Here is a 22950-nt window from a genome sequence, read left to right as displayed (position 1 = left end):
AAATGGGGTATATCGTTTAAAAAATGCGGTACCCCCTGGACGTCGTATTATTAATTCGAACGGGCGGAAACGTTGCTTCGTACTGAATGCACTTTCGCGATATCATTTTCACGAACACCGCTCGGGAATTTCTACTCGCGATTCTAGCAGTTTACTTATTAACGCCCGCGGCCTACGTATCGACGTGTTCACTTTTATGTCCTCGTTACCGTTTATATATTACCGACGTCGGTCGTAAAATGCTGGCGAACATGATTTGTGCGACGGTGAATTCGTATCCGTCTTTCTCCCATGATAAATCGACGAGCATTATCAGCATTAGGGCCCGTATAACTGTCGATGATGCATCGACCGCGACTAAAATAATATGGACTTTGGGAGACAAACAGGACGAACGCAATTACCTTAGAATAATATCAAAAGTCGTTTAACAACGACTTAATACCGATCAATTGCAATACATGAAAATACACTTTGTTCCATCAAAATATTAACCAATAGATCAAGCATGAGAAACTACTGCTTGAATTAGCTTGCTCAAATTTCAATATTGCTAACAAACAAACCGAAAATATTTTTAATAGGGTTGGATGGTTCCATGAACGTGCAGAATATTACAAAATTTCACGAGGCCACTGTTAGACATATTTTTTTTAAGTATGCATGCAAATATATTTTGTAAATGGTACTCGACTTATATGTGCGGTGGACGTTGAAAGAAAGTCTATCGACCTAGAACAAATTCACGCAATGAGTTAACAAAAAGGGTCAACAACGAGTTCAGTGAAACGAAAGAAGATAGAATTAATAATGCGCTCAACGAAGCGAGAGAATACAGATGAAGATTGTAATGCAATCAATTCGATTTACAATCGCTGTCGACGTTGCATTAAAGTTAATCGATACTGAAAAATTGTTGGGAATATAAGAACAGTTTCGATAACCCGCGGACAATAAATATTCACTCTTAGATGAAGACAGACCAAGTGTAAATATTGTATTCCGAAACGCATAACCGTATTATTATTCCATAGTCGTAACGTTTAAACGGGGCTCCGAACGACATTTGCATAAAATTTTTTTATTTATACCCAAAGGAAGCACTGACAAAATGCTTGGGTGCATCGCGTTTCCCTCGAGCGTCAAGAATTAATGGTTTCCCGTGCACGCGTTCAAATCCCATTTGTACCGGGAACTTACATCCTAGAGTAGACTGCTCGTTCCCCAGCGCCAACATTCTACGATTAGGTTTTCGTTTAATACCAACGTGAAGGTTCCGCGGATTGTTAACGAGGCAACAAATATCCAAAGAGAGCTACGCTTCCTCCCTTATTTCATTCCCCCACTCTTCCCCCCAGATGTACCAAAGTGGCCCCTTCTCTCCTTATAAATTTTAAGGAGTTTAATCCCGCGTAATTACCGAAGTTTCCGTTCTACCCTGCGGCCGACGAGGCGACCGGAGGCTCCGCCGAGGACGAAGAAAAGGGAACAGACGGAGGAAAGAACCAGGGCTGGGGTTTCGAAACTTTTTAAGACCCAGGATTTTTAACGTCGCCTCCGGAGCGTCTTTTTTCTTCCTCGAACGATCGTTATTTACATTTTCACGGAAGACAGTCCGCGAGTTCACGGGATCGAATTGGGCAAAAAGCTGGCGGGTTCGTTCGAATCGACGACATTTTGATTTATCGCCCCCGGAAAATGGAAATCTCGCGTTAGAATCCAGCCGAGGTCGGGTCCCGCGGGATAACCAGGTTTTTGGGCGCGGTTGAAACGTTATCGAATAGCATATCCGACTTTTTGCCCCGTTCGACGGCTGACAGCCGACAAAAAAAACATCTCGAAAGAAGTAATCCGACACTTTTAATCAACGCCACGCTGAATAATTCTTCGTTCGACGACGAAATTATTGCGATTTTCGTTGAATGTAAAGCGTTCAGAATAGACAGCGCTCGCCAAACGGAGAGAAATAATTTGCTGCTTCGACGATTTAATTATTTTAATACTCGATATACTTGCATCGAAATCCCGTTGTAAATCAACGGGAGAGGAATCGAAGATGAAACAAAAAGCTCGAGCTTCTCAAATTTTTTGTTATATATTTAAACACGATAAACACAAGCGCAAATAATTCATTTTGTATCTGGTAATCAAGATCGTACCTCGATACTGTCGACTTACATAAATCATTTGCAAAACCAATTTACTGGACAAACCGTGTGCCAGGTGTATTTCAATTATGGAGTGGCAGTCGCCGCCTAAGGCAAGTTGATCTATTATTACCTAAGCCAAGAGATTGTCAAGACTGCCACAGCCTATACAGACCACGGTATAATTTCGAAAATGGTATTTGATTTATAATGCAAAACCATTACCCTCGACTTGATACGAACAATCATAGGCATATAAATATTAAAAGACATTTGTCTACTTGCGTCAGACTAGATGTACGAATAATTTTTAATTTTTCGAGCATTACGTACCTACGTTTAAAATACCATCTAATAACTACGGATTCATAGACATTTCGTTCACTTACTTCTCGTATTCGAACAAAGTTATGCGTTTCTACTCGTACCTTTGATTTATTTATCTAAAGGCTGTTCGGATGCGTTTAAAAATAATTTGCTGTACAACTGTCACGAAGGTAAATTCTGAATGACTGTTGAAAAACCTCTGTGACCAACTAAACAAAAACGATACAAAAATTGTTGGGTAATATGAACATCATCCAGAGACGTTGTTTCTGTTTATCCCTGATACCGGTAAAAAGCACACGGAGCTACGGTGTCTCGATTTTTCACACCGCGTTGGGGAAGTTTACAAACTCCGTCGACCGCGGCGAGTGATCTCAGACAGTTTTTGCGAAACGGTCGAAAACAAGACTAGACTCGAGTGTATTCATCCCCCTTTGCTTTCACGTGCTACTCTCCCACGGAGCAAGTTGAACAAACGTTTTCCGTATTCAACGCGAAGGCTCCTTGTTATTTGAGTGCATACCATAAATCTCTGACGGTAATAAAGCCGGGGTTTGACGTAATAAGCTCTTAACGGTGCAATTGTACCCCACGTGCCCGATCTTTTATTAACGAGGTCAATTTTCCCGCTCTTTTACCAACGACTCCCGAACAACCGTGCTCTCTTTCTTCGTCCCCTCGTTCCTTTTTCGCTGACGTCGTCTATTGAGTAATAACGCCGAGCAATATTCAGCGTTTGCTGTTCTAAAACATACGAACGCACCTTTCTTCCCTCGTCGACGTTAACCTTTGACCGTTCGTCAAGGAAATTCTAGAAGCAGCTTAAACGCGGCTGAAAACTTAAAATTATTCGCGGACGATTTTCATAAACTTCAGTTTTATACGCGACCAGCATTAAAATTGTTTAAAAAAAAAAAAATTATCGTTATTTAATTATGACACGATCAAAGTACGTACGTTTTACACGTTTGCCCTGTTTAACTCTTTTCAAGTCCCCGGTACAACTGACATAACTTTCGCGGAAACGAAAAGCCACGGTTATGATTAAATCTGCGAGCAAACTAAACGGCTTTCGCCAATTAACGCGCAGTTTTATCCGCGACTTGTCTCTGAACTCTCGTGCTGTGTTAATTGTTTGAAATTCGTAATAATAAAAGGAAAAAATTAAAATACATAAATGCGTTTAGATGTAGGTTAAAGCCGTTTCTGTACTATAATTAAATCTCTTCTAATTAAAAGATAAATCTGCTCGCGCGTGCCTGGAGCATTCTGTTTATTAAATAAATTGATATTTCATTCGGAAATTTGTACTTTTCACAAATACGTATCTCTGGACTAAATTCATTTCGGGATGTCTTTCCTTCTTTTTAACGAGGATTGACAACACTCTGGCCCTGTGTCAGCGAACGTAACGAGACGGGTCTGTAATGGAAACTAAGAGCGAGCAAAACATTTATACATTGGGAGAATAAATTGGATTAATGCAATCTATTCTCGGAGGTCGCATAACCATATATTCCTATTTGTTACGTCCGAGTTTACTTGCTTACCACCTTACACTCTCGAGACTGTAAATCAATAGTATAGTTGCTGAGCAATCCGTTCGTGAAAGTTCTACGTTACAATTATTCACGGCTAGACGAACATTGTAGTTCGAACTTTATGTAAAATATTTAACCTTTCAACGAACAAAAAAATTCTGCAAGGATTTTACGTATAACTAGATATGTTGTTTCTCACACTATATACTTTTTCATTGATTCGTGTTGGTCAGACACTGGAAGATAGATTAAAATGAGGTATATAAAATAATCAGAGATAATATGTTTTTTAATAGATAGGAAATCTATTGGAAGACGTATAATTCCCTGAATAAAATTTATTGTATAATTGAAATCCATTCTATGTAGGTAAACATACGTAGATTATTTAATTTTCTTTGGCCAGCAAACAAACTGTGATTTATTCTTATACTTGGAACAACTGTTACTACCAACTTCTTCTATATGAATATGTAGGTCTTTTTGAAGTTTTTGATGCATTATACTCTCGATCAAACTCGAATTATGGCGTCGAAACCTTGTATTTCTCAATTGTTAACCAAACTAGTTTGATATTTCGGTGAGCAACAATCGAGTATTCGAGACCACTATAAATGCTTCATTCGTACAATAAATATTCAGGATGTTTTCGACGCCAGCGATAATAATAAATGAAAATCTTGTAATGAATGGATCCCGGTTGACGTCTACCAAAATATCCTATTGTACGCGGTCTACCTCGGATCCTGTTATATAGGGCACATTATGTAAGTCCGCCAAATATCCTATTATAGAGAGTTAGCGGGCATTTGCATATTGTTCCTTATTACGTTTCCCGTCGTGTAACTTCCGTCATTTGCAATTCCAACGCGTCAAACGGCAACAGAGTGAATCAATGGCGCGGCATCTTCGAAGGGGTATACGGGGCCGACGTCAGAGTGTCGAGTTTCAATGTATTTTTGAAGGATCCACGAAACGAGTAACGCAACAACGAGCATCCCGTGAATAATTCATCAGGCTAGGCTAACTGTGTCTACCCCTGCATCTATCGAGCACCGTAGGAGCTCGAGCTTCCGTTTGTGATTGGCAAATGTCATACGTCGCCTGATTGAGTTCGGTTTCAGGAAGTTGGCTCGCGAGGGAGCGAGAAGGATCGGGCAGGGAAAGCTGAAGCCCAATCAATAGTCTGTGATGAACGGTCCAATGGCTATTGGCACTGCACTGTCTGCCCTATAGACGTTCGAGCTGTTCTATGAATTATTTAGCGCCAGCCAAGTGGTCCTCGGTGTATTTGCCCTTAAACCGAGGCGGACTTCGTACCATTCATGCGACTCGCTTGACTTCATCTCTCCCCCTCCCCTCCCACCCTTTCATTCCTCCTAATCTATCGTTTCGATCGGTGTCAAATAGCGTAACTGGTTTCATTAATTTGGCAGAACTCCCGGCCACGGGTCATTTACGAAATGGAATCTGACTTTAGATCGCGGCGATCGTCTATGCAGTCTGCCAATTAACGGACAGCTACTCCCACGCTGTTTTCATGGTTGGTTCCCGATATTGGGTTACGAATTTACGACGTGAACATCTCTCGATACTGGAAACCGTACATTTTCGATGGTAATCAATTATTGCATAAAAACGTTACGAAACACGTGTTTAAGAAGGTTTGACACGAGCAACACTTATATAGTTTCGGCTTGTTACTCGAAAGAGAATTTTCAGGCGCATCTTTGGTAGTTAATAATTTTATACTCTGTCAGAGTATCGTCATTGTTGATTTTCGTCTTCTTTTGGTTCGTAGAGTCACCGAAGCAAAAATCACTAAATAGCAGAAAGAAAGTTTTCGTAGCTTCGATTAACATATTTCTCTTTATGATTCGTTTATAGAGAGAGGCGTGACGCGAAAAGTAAATGCGTTTATCGAGGCTATTTGTTTATGATGATACGTGGAGATCTGACGTGAGATTCGGCTTCGAAACGATTGGAGGATGCGTTCCGATCGTTGAGGAGCGCTACGATATCAGCGAGCCAACGTTGAAGTCGTTGAAAGGAGGAATGGCGAAGTGGGTCCACGAACTAGCGTGCATCCGTTCATAATGCGAGTATCTGGCATTATGTGCATCCACGCCTCAAACTATTCAGGAATCTCGGTTGATTTCACCCCCTTGACCTATCGCTTCTACCGATATCAAACGCCATAACTTGCTACGCTCTGATGCCCTCGACAAAATCAATCCCCGAATGCACGCTCGCTTACGAATTACGATCGTACGGTGGAAACGAGTTCTTTACTGTCGCGTGTTGTTTTTTTACGAATGTTCATTGGATTTGACGTCATCGTTTCCATCCGTTCGCGCCGTACGCGGCATTGGAAGACGAAGAAATCGATGGAATTTATTCTGTAATAAAAATCCTACAATCTGTTTGTTACAGATTAAAATTATTGCGCGTTACGTTCTGTCGAGTTCGATTCTATTTGCTAGGGAGATTTTAATTTTCGATCGCGAGCGTTTCTTCGTGGCTTTCATTTTATCTTCATCTTTTATTTTTCAATTATGCCCAGCAAAATCGTGGAATAGAAATACACGATATGATATATTGCTATGATTCGTTGACTTCTCGCTCGACATTTTGCAATAAATAATAATAAACAATGTTTTATTTACACTGTACTAATGAAACTACGTAAAACAGTTAATCGAAATATAAATAAACTATTTCGCATGCAGCCAGTTCTGTTTGCCAGCCGGATTCAAATTTAAATTAAGTTCACTGGATCGATTTCCATCTTTCGTTCTTTTGTCGTTTAGTTAGAGAGCGTTGAAATATACATACGTTAAGCTAGTCTCGCGAACTTTTTGTTCGCAACAATGTTAATAATAATTATTGTTACAGTAATGATAATAGTAGCGTGATAGTATTAATAGTAGAAAACTTTTCAAACATTTCTTGTACAGCAAATCCAGTGATTTCCAAATTTTTTTATTAATTCTTGCTACTTTTATGACACTGTCACTGGTTTTCAATCAGAGTAATCCATCTCATAAATGGAGCCAAATGTATGAAAATTGCTTATTCTGCCGGTTGCAATAATAGATCTGCTACAATGAGAATTAATTTCCATTGTTGTCGACGAATATTTCAGTATGAAAAATGGTACTTTACAAGAAAATGTTCGAATGCCAGAGCATTTGAACAACGATGATTTGAATAACAGAAAGTTTATTGTATCAGATAACATATTCTACGTTCATTCATCGCGGAATATAAACTGAATCAATGGTGCCAATTTACTGTGTAGTACGGTTGCTCAAAATGTAATACGTTCATTGATTAACGGATAACAATTACCAGGTAATAAAGTTAGTGATAAATAATTACAATTACCGGTGAATTGATAAAATTGCGGTTATCGCGTTTCAGAAGCAGTCGGAATGAATGTAATCGTAGGAAATAATTAACTCGTTAGTCATGATATTATTATATGCATAATACCAGTGATAGCAAATAATTCAATGTATATTTAACCATCGTACACTCCTTGGAAGGATTAAAACAACATTTCTTTCCGGAAAATTCATAAATACGTATTAGTTTATTGTAGTTATTTATTTTAATTTAATCATTCACTATTACATTATTAAAATTAAAAGACATATTGCACTAGACTTCTAGGAACACGAAGAGAGAGAAATTTCTTTATTATCTTTCAACCCAAAAGAAAATTTTTTCTTCAAAATGTTACAATTTTTTAAATTATTTATATTTTTTGTTTAAAATAGATTCAGTGCCAATGGAGACCAACCACCTTTGAGAACATTTTTCTTTGGTTACGTTCTGATCTCTGTACCCCAACTCACATCGTCGGATAGGATTAAAAGACTCGACTACCATTTAATAAAAGATAACAAAAAATGAACTAAAAAAATATTTTCGTACAGTTTAAGGATCTCTCTTCGCACTGCAAAAAGTCTAGTACAATAGAATTTTTAATTCTCTACCGAAAAAAATTAAAAAGAAGACCTCTTAAATAATTCAACATGGTAAACAGCATATTTTTGAAAATATCCTTTCTGGGGTTAATAATCTCTGATCTTTAAACGTAAGATGGTGAAATCTTCCAACGGGGAAATGGATAGTAATGTCGCGTCGCCTCGCGTACTTGCCACTAGAGGGCTACGCGCTCGTCTCTCTCGCAAGTGCTCGACCGACCCCTCCGTTAGGCAGTTATTTAAAGCAGGACCTGCTAGGGCCTATCTTGATCTCCGCGACCACCATCGAAGCAGCACCACAGTAACGTTCATTATATCGTTATTAACGATCGTGTCGTTTGATCGGTTCCATCGATGGCTGACAGAGAACGAATTGCTCGTATGTAGCGGGTGTCGAGGGACGAAATATTCGTCGAAAGCCACCGCCCAGCGTCCAGAATCCGTGGACGGTCGTTTGGCGGCGCGGCGCGAGCCGCATTTTATCAGAAGCAGCGCGGCGTTGCGCTTCGGTATAATTTATTCAGTGCAGCGGAGGGCCGTGCTCGGATCGTGGTGGCATCCAGCCCTCCTAATGCAATATTGATTCGATTTCGGTGCACGACGTGCTAGGTCGTGGCGCGCAATTTGCATATGGAACTACCAGGGCTCGCGGAAACGGTCCGCACCGACGTAGGCAACCCTCGTCGTCGACGGCGGCGCAGTGTTTGCCATTTGATTGCATGGAAATTGCATCGAGCAGACGACGTATGCGCCGATGACATGGCTGATTTCCTCGATCCGCGCTTCGTTACGATGCGTTGCGCGCAAACTGTGGACGAGTCGTCGTTAACGTGCACGCGCCACGCGTACCGATCCAACCAACGTCGTTTAAGAATAAAGAACGCCACCAACCGTTACAACTGTTCTTGACAGAGTCAGAGTCATCCCTTTGACAGAGTCGAACCAACGATATAGTCGATAACAGCCTTCGAACAATAGTTATTGCTCTAATCACGGAGTAAAAAGAATTATTAACCCTTTGCACTCCGAATTATATTTCAATTTTGTTACCAGCAGCTCCCAACGCTTTTAAGCGTTTTATTTGAAATTTACGTCAACTAAAATATAGAGTAATTTAAACAAATTCAGTTAAGTATCTGTTTTATTTACACTATTGTTGCATTTTGTAATTTTCAAGTGTACGAATTTGGTTTGGACTTGAAAAAATGTCGAGTGGGACTCGACAAGGGAGCTCCTGAGATAAAAGGAGAAGAGAATCCTCTTCAAGGATACACATACATAGTTTAATATTTAAGATATTTAAAATATTGTATTATAATAGTATCAACTGGAATCACGAATATCAATTTGCATTTTTATTCATTGGGAACAAAACAGTTTGGCCCTGAAGAGGTTAAGACGAGACGATGACCGTAAAGTCTGAATCGCAAAAGAGCAGATAATAAGTAAAATATGAAGAAAGGTTGAACAAGCAACTGGTACCATGAATAAATTTCAGTTTATCGTGCGCGATTACGTCTCAACGCAGTACGAAAAAGTTCTTTTTCAAACTTTTTAATAAAGCGGAACAAAGACTGGTGTAAAAAGTTTTATCATCGAATAGCACGTAACGTTGCGTACTGTAATAAGAACTTACTCTTTGCTTAACCCACGATTACCATATTTTTAATGTAGACAGTTTACAATCTCCCCTTTATATGCCCTGTAATAAAATGCACGTTTTAATTAAAAGTACAATAGCTGTTTGACGAGTCTCGGTAACCAAATATCGCCGAGGGGACTCGCGGAGCAACTATTGACAGAATTAAATATAATATGTTACAATTTTATTATGTACTATCGCACGCAAATTCTGTTTTTATATATTTTTACATTATTTTATGTCGCGAACTATTTTCTTGGAAACTAATAAAAATATCGACTTCCCCCTTCGTCTTTGATTTAATTATATTTTTAAGAAGTAGAAGATGGTTTCATTTTTTTTATCAAATTGTATAATAATTGGTCGCTCGGTATAATTTATTTAAATCGTTCGAGCGCAATCCAGTAAGGAGGAACAACCGTGTGCGGGGAGCGAAAAAGTTCGTAGATCCGGATGTCCTCGAGAAGTTTTCCAGGAGGTAAACCAATTAACATGCAGACGTAGAACTTAAGCGACTTAGCGAACTGCATAAAATTTGCATCTACACAAGGAATTACAAGCGTAGTTTCGGCAGCGACACGCGTATTGTATACTGGCTGAGTAATTACGAAAACACCAGGCGATTCAATAAACTTTTCCAAGTACCGGTGTCTTACCGAGCTCGGGCGAGCAAAGCATGAATAACGTTTGGTCAAGCAAGTGGAATATTACAATGCATGGACGGAAAGGTGAACAGTCAGCGGCCACGCGAGTGAAATAGGAACGATCCATTGTCTGGCTAGTGGAATAGATGTATTCAGTGGTCGTGGCGGAGGGATAGAAATTGTCTCTGGCCAGTAGCTATAGAACTGACATGTGATTCGATACGATCGATAAACTTCCGGTTAAAATGCATACTTGCGTGTAAATATACCGATCGATATCTCGAAACGATGCGAGACTTATGACTGCTTCGATTAAGTTGACTCGAACAAGCCTCAAACTTATATTATTCTTTCGAAATTTGTAATATTTAAAACACTTTTGTTTGCATCTTTGAAACTTAAGTCGAGTGACGAATATACGTATGGGGAAAAGTTACCCGGAATGTTGACCTTGATATCATATTTCGAAGTGATTGAAATCGATCGTTTGCGCCCGCTTCTACATTAACGCTAAGTCTTCCTGTCGTCGTAAGTTGAAAATGTCAGAAAAGAAACTGGAAAGTGTTATATAAAAGTTCAGTAATTCGGAATAGCTAAAGTTCCTCTTATCTGAAATACTTAACATAGAGCAACTTTAAGACCATAAATCTTTTCGTGCCATTTTCTTCGCACACTTCCGCGAGCGAGCCTTTCGTTAGTTTAGTAAGATCTACGTACGGAAACGATGTCAATGTGAATCAAACCTGAGGTTATTACTTTCCAGTCGTACACCTAACATCCTCCACTTCAAGTAGCAATTTGTGTTTTAACCTCTGTTAAAAGTAATAAGTGACAGCAAGTTTTGTCTTATGTTTTGTATTCGATGAAAGAAAACGTTCCAAAAGAGTCAATGCGAGTTCCCTAATTTTTCTACGTTGATTATTGTTTCATTTCGTTAAATAATGCATGAAAATATTATAAATACAACTGATTCGCGTCAGACAAGGAGTACAGATCGTCATTGATCAAACAAGTGGAACAGGTATGACATTAGTCAAACAAGTGGAACAGATACGACATTAGTCAAACAAGGGGAACAGATACGACACTAGTGAAACAAGTAGAACAGGTACGACATTAGTCAAACAAGTAGAATAAGTACAGTATCTGGTCAGGCAAATGGAATCGCTTTGGACAAATTTTAATGGACTTTTAGATTACATAGTATTTGAAACTAAAACATGTAAACAAATACCAAATAGGATATTTGAATAAACATTCGTTAGATACTTTTGAACTACATACAAAAACGTATTAAATGAGCCAATTAAATATTCCGAATTAACATGTTATACGTAATGAGACAGTGGTTACTAAATATTCGATATCGATACGTTATACATAGTGAAACAGTGTATAACAATCTCACGCTTCATTTGTTTATGTAAATATGAAACAAAACGTTTGTAGCCGTTGCGTAAACGCGACAATGGTCTCTCTTGAGAATCGATGTGTTGCGTACAGCGATAAATTATTTATTAAACGGAGAGAAACCGTAATTTTTTTGACAATTTTGACGATCCCGATAAACGCGATCTGGGACAACGGACGGATAACTATATATATAACGTGTGGCATCGAACGTTTGGAACGTCAACCAGCGATAAATTACCCGCAAACGAGTAATGTTATTGCCATTAGCAAAGTGTGACGGCGAGGGTTGCAATTATGGCCAGCTCGGTCGTTCGTTACTGTTAGAACCGCGATTAATTGGACGAATTTGCGGATCAGTAGAGCGGATGCTTGCGAGGCACTAAATGGGTTCACCGCCGTTCCAGCGTCATAGTCGAATACTTCGCATTGCAACTACGGTTATAATATTAATTCATCCTCTCTTCGTAGCGAGAGTTTGATAGTCTATGAAATCGATGCGCCAGTGATTGCCATCTGATTGGGACGAACGCGCGGTAAATTACGCGGTCAACGTTTACTATTATTGTGGATGGACGTTAGATCAATTGTGTCTGCACCGTAAACATTCAGCCAGCGACGTTTAACACTGATCGAATAAAAACAGCAAACACAATTACGAGTGTGCATAATTTATTCTAGCATCGTTCCAAAAGCAACTGCAGATACAAAAACGTGTGTCTTTGTTTAAGACGAACTGTTCACATCGCTTTCTCGAATATCAAGAACACAATATTTAATCGATTGAATTTAATAATAAAATCCTATTCGTTGGAAAAAAATGATTTTAAATTCATTCGTTATCGAGTTATCTATGTGCAAGGTAATGGAAACAAATTAATTGTCGAAGCTTTAACATCAATTTCCAAAAGCAATCGTTGCCATTTATTCGAGAAAAATTTGGAGAATCAACGATAGTCGTGACGTATAATTTCAAAGCACATTTTGAGATACCAAGTCTCATTGTACCGGTGGTAATTTTTACAAGTCTATTTCGAAACGGTGCCCGCCGCAATGTACAATAATTCCAGCGGTAAATCCTATTTTCGTGTCATATCGCGATTGTTCGAACGTCCGCGTACATTTAGCTGGCGGTAGAAGTAATGACGATAAATTTACGCGGACGGAGACAGGAGGATGAGACGAATAGGCGGGCATAGAAAAGTAATTAGCAATAAATCCACGGCGGGCCGTTTTCTTCGCGGGCCGTTGGTTAGCGCGCAGCATGGTTTCCGACGTAATACGAAATGCAGCTACGAAGACGGATGCAGCGGGAAAAGAAAAGACGGGAAAAGAGAAAATCGAGCTTCGACGTGGACGCGCGAAAGGAGATCATCGTCGAGGAGAGAAACAAAAACAGATTCGAGAGTTCTTGTCTTTAAGGGGACCAGGCAGTCAGAAAAATGATTTTTCTTTCATTAACACTAGATTTACGGGCACTGATCGCACGTATATTTATTGATACCTTTCATGTTGACGATTACCTTAAAATACGATTTTTCTTTTAATTAAAATATGTGTTCATGCCATTGCATCAAACAAATTCAACATAAGTTGTTGAAAAATAATATTTAAGCGTTCTGCAATTTTAAATATGGAATCTGACATCCGTTAAATTGATGGCTTCCGTAAATCTAGTGTTAAGTTTGACTATTTATATTCGTATACATTTTAATCTACCAAAACATCGTGTAGAAGATAAATTATTTACACATAACTGTTTTTTATTAACAAGCCCTTACAAGAAGGCTCAATATGACTGTCTGGCCCCCTTAAAGCCAGTTTCGTGGCAGTGAATATTTATCTACTACTGGAAATTGCACCAAAATAGAAAGAATTGATTTCGTTAGAATATATTCGTCGTCTGCAGAGTAATTCAAGATGATTTATCAAGCGTGATTGAGCATTGCTCGATGTTCCTACGATATGCATGCATATACTCGATACGCAGGAGTATGTTGCGCGGTCGAAATCAAATATTATTGAGTCTATGATCGCTCATGTTGGGTTACTGAAAGCACGGGTCTTCGAAACCAGCCGGTGGAATATTCACGCACCATTTAACGGTATTTGCTGTCGCGCTTTTCCGTGCAATCTTCTCAAATACTCGTAACTAACTTAACCTAATATTATGCAACAATAAATAGAAAAGGAAACTGAGAGACGTTCGAGAAGGAAAATAATTGCGAACAACTGTTTCTGTTTTAACGTAAGTTGTATAGGTTATTATGAATTTCGCGTATATTAATTTCAACGATATAATTCATCACTGAAAATTTACTCTGCTTCACGCGAGCGTGATATATTGTTTGCGAACATAATTACGGTCCTCTTTAGAAGGTAAAATAACGACCGATGAACGTAAATTAAAATGTAAAGAGTTAATCAGAATTAAGTGTACTTCGATTTTAATTTGACATAAAAAATGTACGATGATGTTGTATTTCTCTTTTAATGTGTTCCGTGTATTTATGGTTTCAGATTGTGTTATTGACTGAAATATACGTCGTACGTAGCTTGTAGATGGTATAATGAAGTTCCATGAACTTTTAGAAGTAAGGAGTGATTATAGCGCATAATGTTTAACAGTAGATGACAGGATTACCTATGGAATCTCTGCACCGATCCTCTTACACATCGTCGTGCTAGAGCTTAAAGCTCAAGGCATTAATACCTTACAGTTTAGCTTATCGTTTCGCAGAAGATACGTACGTGACGCGGTAACATGAATTTCCACCAATAGTTCCCACTTCGATATCGGTTCACTGGAAATCCATCCGCAAATTACAATTCATAATTGAAATTCAATCCGATTGCGATACACTTTTCTTTCTAACCATTACAATTGTAACATCTAATGATCGAACAAATGCTTTGTTTGTTATACATAGTTTTAAAAAGAAACTGAAAATATAAAACAAAAATTTCCTTTTCAAAAAACTATGTAGTATGGCTCGCCTGACCAATCTTCATGATTTCTACTTGCAGTGATAAATATCGACAATGTCACGATATTATCATTTCTTGAAAGAATCTTACTTCTTTCACAACTAGTTAGTCAGGTATTTACAAAAGTAGAAATAGTAAATAATGATCAAACATTTGTTTCTTGAGAAAAAAATTTTACCTTTCATTTACACAAAGTAAAGTTGAATCACACAAGGAGAGCTATTCTTCAATGGCATACTTTCTCGTTTGTATGCAACGGTACAAGTACACGTTCTAACACTTTTTACATAGAATTTCCTCGTCGTTCTTCGCTCGCTGAAGTATACACGACCATCGAGAACGCAACTTTACGGGATATTTCTTATTTCGCGTCAGAAAATTGAACATTCTATACTTTACGCCAGGTAGTTACTTTATTTCAACAGCTGTTCAGATATTCCGCCTCGAACGTTTAAATATTTTGTTACCGGCTTCTTTCGTTTTTCATTTCTCGTTTATGTTGTAGAACGGTTAACGTTTATCTTAACTTTCGCGTTATCGATCGAAACAAAATGCTACGAGCACGCTTTGGCTCATAAAGAATTCCATTGCGTTTGCTATAAATGCTTTCCTGTAAATTTTCTTTCTCTTAACACGTTGACTGCCAGACCAAACCCCTAAAATTAAAAGGAAAATTAAATTTTGTTTTTAGACAATTGGAAATTGGCATACCAAGAATTTGTCATGGAATTTATTTCCACAGACTCGTTAAAATTCAAGGGCCCTACCTAGCTTTATTTTCTTTTACATCTATTCTTGGGAATTAATTTTTTTAACTCCGTGGCAGTCAATGTGTTAATGGGGGGTTGTAGGATATTATAAAAAATTGAGTCAAAGTGTATTTGAAAAACAACTTGAAAAGTAAATTAATATAAAGAAAACCATCTTACGTGAAGAAGCAACAAAAAGAGAACTTTGTTATACGGGGTTAGCGAGAAATTAAAGACATCTGGTGCTAAATTTTCGGTCTGTGGGCGTGCACGGTGGTCCTAATGCCTTCCGCGGAACGCTGGCAAACAGCGATGCATCACCGGTTTTCCAGAAACGCGAGCGATTTATGCGCTGGAATCTCAGAGCTAGCTCAGGGAACGGAACAATTTTTCAGAATTATTGCCCGGCGTGCGGCTATCCGTCGATGGACGAGAGCCACTTCTGCCTCGATCGCGATTCATTTCCATGCGAGGTATCCTTTATCCTGCTCCTTCCCTCCCCCTCCCTCCCTCCACTCCGCTCCGCTCATTCCACGCGCCACGTACACGCGGACGAGTATATATACGTTCGTGGATTGAATCGGATTCGAAGGCCATTCGGTCGCGCGTGGTCTATCGGCCGATATTTCCGATCGTTCGACGGAAATCGATCACCCCGTTCACGGTTAACGGAGACACTTGGGTTTCATAACGGTCGCGGACGATTTCGCGGGAGTTTCAGTTTCCCATCGAAAAGCCGCTGCACTTTATGACGCGACGCTCGAAAGGCCATTTTATGAGAATTCCGTGAAAACTAGTCCTCCCTCGATCGATCACCCCCCTCGCGAGAACCTTCCTGCGAATATTTACGAGTGCTTTCGGAAGGATTCAGCTTCAGAGGCTCGCGTTATCTCCCACACGTTTCTCAATGTTATTAAAAAAAGTTCTGGGCCTTGTACAGTCACCTTATAAGGTGATATAACATTTTATTGTCACGAGACGGGAGTCTAAAACCAGAAATTACCGATCCTGTTATTTTTATTTATTTTTATTTCATTTTGTTTATTTAGTGCACGTGATATACGCGTTCGAGTACATATTTACATTTCGACGGAGTTTGGTATATTTATTTGAGTTTGGTCGACCGGGAAATTGATTAGATTATAACTCGAAGCGTTCCAACCTCGTCTCGTGGCTGCGATACAAACTGACACAATTATTTTTATTTTATTTATACGTCGATGATTCTCACCCACAATTTCACGAAGACTAACAACATTAACACGTCGACTCTCAGACGAAACCTCAAATTGTATCTACGAGGTGCCTCTACGAGATGTAATCTTGAGAATTCATTTTTTTAGCTCCTTTAGTGAAAAGTTATGTTATCCTTGTAAAAGTTGAGAGATTAATATCATCGAGATTGGTTCTCTTTATATAGCTATATTTACATAAACCAATTTTGTTACTCTCGATCAGAATCTGAATGTATCGTTTAACCCCTTGACGTACGATTTAATTTCAAACAATTTGTCAAACCTATACTATTTAATTTTGTTTTTCTTACTAGAATTGGCCACGAAAAAGGATAGATTTTTTTTTTAATGGTTTAACGTCGCATCAACTACATGGTTATTAGCGACATCGGCACAATAAACAATACTTATAATAGCTTATTGAAAAGTCCAGTTTCTCTAAGAAATGAGAGTACGCTCTTCATTTTATGACCGACGAGGTTGTCTTCGAGGTCAGGTTTCAAACTATGTTCCATACGGGTCCTGTTGTATTTGGAACAGCTTATCATGGAGGTGTTCAATTGTCATTCTCTCAGAGCACTCATCACATATAGTAAGAGTGAGTCATTCTAGAATGTCCAATCCTTATGGGATAGATTTGTTTTACGAATGCCTCGTGAATGTAAAACACGTCATCGAGAACTTGTAACAAGTTGCAGCCTGTCAGTTGTAATTTTTCGAAACGTCGGGACAGGTTTGCGTCCCGTTCGTAACTTCCGTCGCGTAATCGTTCCCGTCCACGTTAATTTGGAACGTCGCGGTCAAAAGCGAGCACCGATTAATTCGTCCGCGACGGAAACGCTCGTCGAAGCGCGCCGACTCGTCCCGAATTTCGAGGGGCGGAAAAAAAGATTCAACGATCGCTGGACAGTGTCTGCGATTAAACGGCCGGCCGTGGCCCGGTTTCCAGCGGCGGCTGAAATTTTTCGGTGCGGCGATTCCGCGCGTTACGGAGGATCAGTTTCCGGTCAGCTAATTCCGGCCTCAGGTTTTGGCCCGGCCGGGCGCAGCCGAGCCGGAAATAACGAATGAATCCTAGCCCCGTCGACTGTTCTGCGCCAATGGCGTTCCACCGTACGCAGACGTACACACGGTGTAACGTTGTTACACCGTTCTGGTCACGGCCACGCCAGCGTCCGTTTCATTTCCGCGATGACCGTTAATTACCGCTCGGTATACGCGCGGTCTTCGTTTCGATACCGCGGAGAGCAATTCGAATTCGTTATGATAAATTGCCATCCGGCCGAACGGGCACATTTCGAAACTTACGGACGAAGGTTGACGCGACACGATACGCGAACGCGTCGATCGATTTATGATCGTCGATTCTGGGCGCGAGAAAATATGGTTTTTTGATCGGAGGTCATCTTTGATACGAACTGTGACGGTTGAAATTAAAGGCAATTTTCAAGAATTTTTCTGAACGTAACTATGAAACTTTTTCTTATGAATGTGCATTGTCGAAAGTGCATTTCTTGAACTGCTTCTTGTAAAAATTTCGTATGAAAATGTTGATTATTATATCCGTAATAGGAACCAGCATGAGAGGCCTCCTAATGTTTGTTAGAAACGGTAGGACTTTGAATTTTTCACTGCAAATTGGGAAGCAAGAAATCATGCAATTTTCTTAAACTATAAGACAGTAGCTTCAGTTGCGCTTTCAGAAAAAATTTCATTGAAATCCATTGACTATTGTAAAATTGGACCACTTTTATGGGGTTTTTCTTACTTTACGGGGTTAAGGAACGACTTTTCAAATATTGTTAAAATTTCTACATATTCTTCATTAAAATACGCGTTCTTTGCATTCCGAAACTTTAAAATCCTTCAATCCGTTCAGAAGTTACGACGTTTCAAACATATGCATGAAATTTCAGTAGAATCATCCAGTATATGGTCAGACATTATATTCTCAGTAAAGAATTTTTTTTCTCGAAAGTGCGTAGGAATTCGAGGGTATGTCTATTCACCAAAAATGATTGTAATTGACCCCCACAGCCAAAAATAATTTTTTCAAAACGATTTGAAATTTTTTTTTCGCCTAGCCCCTGTCGAATTTTCTTAAAAATTTTCTTAAGAATTACACTATTTTAGACGATTAATCTCTGCTTAAAATGAAAGGATCACGCAAAGACTAATGAAACGACGCTGTGATTTACGATATTTTTGTCCATTATTAGTCACGCTTTAATTATGAAGTTTCGTGCCGTAAGAAAGCTCTCGAAACTGATTATCGAGGATCTATACGCTAATTAAATTTATAAGCGAACTTTATATTCGAACCTCTTATCCTTGATGAATTAGTAAATGTCTCTTTGCAAAAAGTCTTCGGACTTTGGACGAGTCTTCCTGGCGACGAAGTTTCGCCTTAGGCTGCCGTTCCTCTTTGATTACATTTTTTCATCGTTAAGTTTCCTCCTCGGTTAAGCGTTCGCGGCAGAAAAGTTCCTTAAAGACTTCGGAAAAAAATTCTATTAGCGGAAGTTAGGGCTCTCGATAGTTAACTGCATGTTAAGGGGGAAGTCAATTTCACCGTGATTACTAATGGATCGAGATTATAGACGAATCGTCACCTCCGATGAAAACTCGAATATTATAGAATGCTACCTTACAAAAAGAAAATTAAGTTATTAAATACTACGCTAAAAAATTAGGGCAGTGTGTTGCAATTGCATTCAAACTATTCATTTTCGAACGTTATAAGAAACTTATAAGAAACCTACGTTCCTTTATGAACACCTTAATATTCAAACATTTATAGATCGCAAGCTTCGAATGTTTCATTCTTCGATTAACTTTAACAATTCATGGCACTTGATTTTTGTACAATTACTTGAAACACGAATAGGTAATATCACAATAGATTATGTTCAATACTTTCTTTGTTATCACGTCTACCTTTTATAAATACAAATTATAAGTTATATGATCTCACTAAACATCGATCTCTTTCACCAGCTATGTACTTTTTAAGACTCTGAGTCGTGTTAAAAATATATTGTTGGTACAAATTGATATTCGACACAGTGTTCCAAGAATCGTACAATAACGTAGACGTATAACCATTCCGGCGTGAAACTTTACGAGTGCGTCGTTCAATTTCCCCGCTGGTGCTGTATCAATGACGACGGGGACGCGTTGATAAGAGGATTCGAGATAGATTGAACGTAATTGGAACATTGAGACAGCGCAGCTGGCTAACTATGCATAGCGTTACCGAGCGTTAGTATTCCGTCGCGTTGCCAACGGTTAGATCCAATTTAATGTTCTGCTCGCTCCTTGGATTTCAGATCTGGACACGATGCTATATGGATACACGAACAACATATATGTGCTGGACCACACTCCTGAATCATTACCGGTAAGTACAATTCAGAACACCGCAGGCCAGTTAGACGCGACTCTTAATCGGACTCTAATCGGGTTCCTCTTTGTTATTCAAGTTTAAGGAGACCAGGCAATCAGATTGAGCCTTATTACAAAAAAAAAAAAAAAAATGGTTTGGTATAAATAATTTCTCTTTCACACGATGTTTTGGTAGCTTAAAATGTATACGAATGCAAATTTTTTATCGCAAAATCTCGTCAAACAACTATGTTCAGTTTGTCAGTTTTGTTATTGTTCAATGTCGAGCACTTCAACAATAATTTATTTTGCAGTAATTTCTCTTCTCCAAGTGAAACGAATCGAATGTACCAAACCCCTACTTTGCACCGAACCTATTTAAATATTAATCAAAATTATGAAAATAGCGGATTAAATATGAAAAATAAAAATTTTAAATATATTTGAATAATAATGCTTTCGAAATAAAAATAAAGAATCGATTTTCTGACTAGGTCCCCGTAACTTTGTCATTGAAATCGCGATTGCTCGGTTTGAAATTATTATTCGCGAAAAGAGCGAACCCCCCCGTCGTTCAGAAATTATAAATTTCATTGGCAACGAAGCAGAACGCCGTCGAACAATTTTTCAGGCCAGTAATTTCTGTTATAGAATAGAGAAACGAGTAATTTTAATCTCGCGACGTATCGCCGCACTCGCGGCAAATTAATGGCCCCGGAGAATTTGTTCGAAGACAAAGGATGAAATTGGCGGGCGCGGAATTCACCATGTATCGTCGGAGTAACGAAAATATAGAAATATCGTGGAAAATTAACGAACAGCAATTATTTGTGAAAATATAAATCGGATACGCGGAACGAATTATCGGCGCCGCGTTTGGTTTTCGAGGAAATCAGTAAAAATCCTAGTTTACGGTCAACAAACGAACAATTAAAATTCGAGGAAGCGAAACACGTTTATTCGAGAAAATCTTGAGCATTCTTAAAGTTTGGTTCCGTTTCGCGGAAAATGCGAGATCGGTTTGCGTTCCGCTAACCAGAAATTTAATTAAATTCAACGATGCCGGATCGCGTTCGACTTTGTTTCCAATTAAACTTGGCGGACGCTCGTTTCGTCGAACGGCCGAGTTTCATAATAATCGTGCGGGTATGGTACGCGAATTTCTCGCAATACGCGGCGATATAACGAGACACGTGAAATTTCGGGGCGAATCGAATCGATGCGGAAAACGTAATTCTTTCGCGAATTCGTCTCAATTATCGGTAATCGAACAGCCAAGGTAAAACAAAATAACCTATTTAGCTGAATTTAATTTAAACTATCGTTTCTACTTTTGTTTCTACGTTTAATCGATTATAGCAAATACGACCGATACTCCATCGATTAAATTATCATTTAATTAATTAAAAATACCTGCGTGGTCTCCCATTAGTATCGAATTGCACATTTCCATAATTGAATATAATTTTATAATAATTAACAAGTTCAGTGTCTGTATCCAATAACGAGGCGATACGACCCATATACGGGTCATGGACAGTGAACCGTGTTAAATATATTTAAACATGCTAGATCGAGATGCTTAAAAAGTCGCGGATATCGTGAAACGCAACTTGTTTTCGTATCAGCGAGGGAAAATCGTGCCAACTGACCGATCGCTGGAACGCGTACAATTGCTCGTGCAGCTAACCTACATTTGAATAATCGCTGGGTGTCTCGAATAACGAAAAAAAAGTATATGCATCCCGATTTCGGTAGAAATGGGTCGGTCAGTTTGAAACGCGACTCCGCCTCGTACATTGCAATCGTTTTATCTGGTCGTTCGATATTAATCACCGGTTAAACAGCTAGTCGTGTCCGCTTATCATTGTCCGCCGAACGAAACGACCCACTCCATCGTCCCGTTTTACAAGCAACCAGAAAACCTTTGCACTCGGGATGGGGTAGAGCGTACCGAAATCGTGTAAAACGTGGCCACGATTATGAATTAAGTTAATTAGCCGTCGAACAAATGGATCCTGCTCGTTAGCAACAGCCGAGTTTCGATTTTCCGTCGACTACGGGTTTACGAGCGGAACCATCGTACAATAACGACGCGTTTTCTTTCGAACAAACGCGTAATATGCAACGGAGAACGTAAAAATGCAGATCCTAACACGTTTCGCCCCCAATCGATTCCTTTTACAATCTGGCGCCACGTTCGAGGCCATTTGTAACGCCGAATTCGCCTACCATTAATAATCCGAGACCAAAACGAATTTGTAGTAACTTCGTAACTAAATTATTTGCCGCGACGGGTCGGTTTCAAATTTTATTTTCCGAAGAACGATCCATCGTGACACCAAGGATGTTGACACATGAATTTTAATAAAATTTGACAGATTTGTAGATTCGTACGTATGATTTTCTTTCGCGAAAATAAATAATCGCGTGACACGATATTTACATTGTTATTCAATAAAATATTTCATCCAAATAACGTTACTATCGTTCACGCGATACTTTTATTATATCGACTTCGTTGAAAAAAGTAGAGAAGCATTTTGGAGTTCGGTAAATCACGAAATTGAAGATAGGAACTTTATCGAGGACTTTTATTCGAAAGAACTCAATCTACTTCTACCAAGAAAAATGTCTGTACTCTGCAATCGTGCCGTCGTATCCTTCGGTCGAAATTTTCTTCATAAATTCCGGGACAATGAAGAAGGATCGTCGTTAGTTTGCAGGATAATGTCTTTGTTCTCCGTCTTCGTTAGCACCTCTTCGATGTCGTACTCATTTTATTTATTTCTATGCACCCTTTCTTGCGAATCTCAGAAGCAACGTCCAGAAAGCTTGTATACGTATTCTTTTTAACAGCAAAATCACAACTTTACGGAACGAAATTACTC

At 39.0% G+C, this 22950-nt stretch overlaps 1 protein-coding gene across 2 annotated transcripts in view; it reads left to right on the top strand.

Moving 5' to 3' along the window:
• Window positions 1-22950, top strand: part of LOC122404580 — a 164961-nt gene that overhangs the window by 128512 nt on the left and 13499 nt on the right. For both annotated transcript variants that reach the window (XM_043408663.1, XM_043408662.1), the window contains one exon: window positions 20005-20075. In XM_043408663.1, coding sequence (XP_043264598.1) covers window positions 20005-20075 — 71 coding nt within the window. The remainder of the gene's footprint in view (window positions 1-20004; window positions 20076-22950) is intronic.

The sequence above is a fragment of the Colletes gigas genome, unplaced genomic scaffold, assembly GCF_013123115.1.
Source record: "Colletes gigas isolate AHSC1104 unplaced genomic scaffold, ASM1312311v1 Colletes_gigas_Sc00003, whole genome shotgun sequence".
In the NCBI taxonomy this organism is placed as follows: Eukaryota; Metazoa; Arthropoda; class Insecta; order Hymenoptera; family Colletidae; genus Colletes; species Colletes gigas.
Note: the sequence above shows the minus strand (reverse complement) of the source record. Positions and strands in the feature narration are given on the sequence as shown.